The sequence below is a fragment of the Gastrolobium bilobum genome, unplaced genomic scaffold, assembly GCF_033153095.1.
Source record: "Gastrolobium bilobum isolate Gb01-03AN ecotype WA unplaced genomic scaffold, APGP_CSIRO_Gbil_v1 utg115563, whole genome shotgun sequence".
Taxonomy (NCBI): Eukaryota; Viridiplantae; Streptophyta; class Magnoliopsida; order Fabales; family Fabaceae; genus Gastrolobium; species Gastrolobium bilobum.
The window spans coordinates 50,309-53,778 of NW_026895714.1; the positions used below are offsets into that span (position 1 = coordinate 50,309).

General features: G+C 38.5%; 1 protein-coding gene across 3 annotated transcripts; it reads left to right on the top strand.

Annotated features, from left to right (window-relative positions):
- The first annotated feature begins 1,831 nt into the window (after nt 1–1,831).
- Nucleotides 1,832–3,254, top strand: LOC133293992 (LOB domain-containing protein 40-like). 3 transcript variants are annotated; one of them, XM_061492648.1, is made up of 4 exons: nt 1,832–2,172; nt 2,277–2,508; nt 2,656–2,746; nt 2,846–3,254. In XM_061492648.1, exons 1-4 carry the CDS (start codon nt 1,983–1,985, stop codon nt 3,029–3,031), a joined length of 699 nt encoding a protein of 232 aa, XP_061348632.1. In that variant the 5' UTR covers nt 1,832–1,982; the 3' UTR covers nt 3,032–3,254. The 3 variants fall into 3 exon arrangements, with proteins under 3 accessions (XP_061348632.1, XP_061348626.1, XP_061348618.1); XM_061492642.1 differs by having other exon boundaries at nt 2,277–2,593; nt 2,687–3,254; XM_061492634.1 differs by having other exon boundaries at nt 2,277–3,254.
- The last annotated feature ends 216 nt before the right edge of the window (nt 3,255–3,470 follow it).

Below are 3,470 nucleotides of genomic sequence, written 5' to 3' on the forward strand. Positions count from 1 at the left end.
GAACTTTTCGAGATCCTTGAGTTGACAATTAATCAAAGAAGATTTGGTCAATTTTTTTTTTCTAAAAAATACTTTATTGTATCTCGTTTGATACAATTTATCTATGTGAATAATTTTATTTAATTTATATTTTTATTTTAACTCTACAATACTAAAAAAAATAATTTTTCAGTGCGTAAAAATCAAAAAGATAAATAAAATTAAAAAAATATAAAATTTGATCATCCGAGCTAGAAGTAATAATTTTCTAAAAATAAATTAACTTTTTGAACAATATAAATTTATCTCGTTCTGCTACATGGCAATTGAAACTCGGAATTTGTCACCATGTCAATTTGACAAAGTTTTGCATTAACGTGACTTTCAAGTAATTTTAACGTCCCTACCAATGTTGCTGTTGTCTGTTGATCATTAAGGTATGAGAGAATCGCGTAAAACTGTTAACGATGCAATGCAAACTAGCACTTACCTAAAGATGTAAAACTATTGCTTATGTTACTTGTCATCTTCGTCAGCTGACATAATTATCTCAATATTTATATCGATAACTTCGAACAATAATTCAATAGATCACGCAAAAAGGAACCAATAAGCTGTGTATAGAATTTTGGGCTCTAAATTTAATAAAATATACATTGAATACAATATAAACTGAAAAAAATTAAAATTATAAAAAGTATGCATATTAATTTAAAACAATTTAAAATATTAAAAAGAAACCACCATCAAGACAATGGATGATTTCTAGTTTAATATATAAAAGCGAATCATCCATTATACAATTTTACTTATTTATGGTGGTAGTCAAAAATTAATATTTAGGTAAGAATTGAATTTTTTTTTATATATACATATAAGATAAATCAAATGTATACGAAAAGTTATTTAAGAAGAAGACAAAAAGAATGCCAATTGGTTTGGGAAAATGTGTACGAAAAATAGTAGGCGCTAGTTAGATCGAATTTTGCTATATATTTCAATATATATTCTTTTTTTTTTAAATTTTAAACAAAAAATATAAAACTAGTATATCAATATTGACGCGTAATTAACATTTTCCTAGTACCTGATTAGTGATTTGATTAGAACTAAATCTAACTCACCGCCCACACTTCTCTTTCTCCACCAAAACCATTGGCTTTTACCCTTTTTTTTCTCTTTCATAAGCGCGCCCACAGTCCTAACACCAAAACCGGAAACCAGTCTCCAGTTTTTCTCACAAAAACCACTTTCCATCCAATTCCCGAAAACCAGGAGCTTTTCCCATTTATTTGTTTTTTAATTTATAAAATTCGGAAAACCGCTTCCGAGTGGAGACAGTGGATTCTTACTCCACAATATGTGGCGATTCGACCGCACTCTGTCACCTTATCGTGCCCGCCACGCGCCCCATTCTGCTCTCCTCTATTTTTGTACCCGTATGCATGTACCTCACCCACTGCTCCTCTTACCCTCACTTTGTCCATTGGCAATGGTAGATTCCGTAATATACGAGTTCTTCAGAGGGCAATTTCGAAGGCACCAAAACCAAGACGCCCTCACGAATTGCATGAGATGAGACAGTGGTGGGTTAGTGGCTTTTAAGGGTAATCCCACGTCAGCTACGCCCCAATGGCAGAGGGATGAGTGTCCCTATGATTGGGAATTTGAGTCCACGCGCTTATCATGAGAGTGGGTTTTTAATTTTTTTAACGTGAAAAAAGTGGTTTGTTTACTTCTTCGAACCTCAACCTCCTTGAATGTGGAAACCATGGTTTGTGTTTATAATACTAAGTACTATAAAACAAGTCTTTTAAGAAACAGCTGCCAGAAAATCCAGTGGCTCATTCTCTCTCTCTCTTTCTCTCACCTCCAACAAATATATATCCTTCTTTCCCCCATTAACCTTTGATCACAATATTCTCTCCTACATCTTCGCCTTCTACCAAATTTCTCATCTTTCTTTTCCTATCTCTCGGATTCTCAATTGGGTCTTTAAAAAAATGCGGATGAGTTGCAATGGATGCAGGGTACTCAGAAAAGGTTGCAGTGAGAATTGCAGCATAAGACCTTGTTTGCAGTGGATCAAGAGCCCAGAATCTCAAGCCAATGCTACTGTGTTTCTTGCTAAGTTCTATGGTCGTGCTGGCCTCATGAACCTCGTCAACGCTGGCCCAGAGCATCTTCGTCCAGGTTTTGCACCATTTTCTCTCATTTTCTCTTCCTCTTTTAATTTTCTCGGGAACCAAACAGCAAGTTAGTATTAAAGTTTAATTTTTTTTCTTGTTCTGTTGCAGCGATTTTTCGTTCGTTGCTATACGAAGCATGCGGTCGAATAGTGAACCCGATTTACGGTTCGGTGGGTCTGTTGTGGTCAGGGAGCTGGCAGCTCTGTCAAGCCGCCGTTGAAGCCGTCTTGAGAGGCGCGCCGATCACCCCGATTACATCTGAAGCCGCCGCAAGCGGCCGGGGCCCACCGCTGAAAGCCTACGACATACGCCACGTTTCGAAGGACGAGAACTCCGCCGCGTCAAATGAAACTCAGCAACGAGTCAAGACTCGGTCCCGCGTCAAGCGAACTCTCGGCGTCGCTAAGCCGAAATCCAGCGAACATGTGGACAACAATATCGGAACCGGGTTGGGTTCGGGTGAACCGGATGGTGGTCGGATCACGAGTGGATGGACCGGTTGTTGCGCTACGGAAGAGGTGTTGAACCGGTCGGCGAGTCACGAGTCGTCGCTCAGCCACCAGTCGGAGGCGGCGAATGCGGTGGAGGGTGAGAGCAAAGAGAGTGAAAGCATGGTTTCGGTGGAGACAGCGGAGACTTCGATCCTCTTCCGAGATGAACCGGAGTCGAACCCAAAGAGCGGTGAACGAACCGATGAGATTGGCGATCATGTTGGTTTAGAGCTGACGCTTGGGTTCGAACCGGCATCACGTGCGCATCACGTGGTTCCTGTTAAGAAGAGGAGGATAGGATTAAATCATTATGGTGGTTCGGCTGAGAATGAGTCATGCAAGATGGAGCTGAGGCTTGAATACCCGGCTTGAGGGGTTTGAATAACCGGCTCGACTCAGTTTTGACTTAATCGGCTTTCTGTGACTTGTACAAGAGATCCGAACCGTTTGGTTGTTTTTTTTCTTTTTTATAACATTTTGTAGTTTTTTTAATTTATTTATTTTTGCTTTGTTGGCTGTGAATGCGATGCTGTACAAACTACAAACATGGATGGTACGTAGAGGAAAAGGTACAATTTCAAAATTGAAAGCATCAAGTTGTTACCGAGAGGGATGGCAACCTTTGTTGGTATATATGTAAGGTGGATTTTGAAAAGATGAATAATAAATCTTCATAAAAATATGAAAAATAAATAAATTAAAAGAGCCGTGTATATTTCAATAGGTTTTATAAGATTTATGTCGTAGAAAAAGTGACTATCTCATGTTATAGAGATTTGTTTTTCGTATCTTAGTTTTTTTTTTCTTGCTT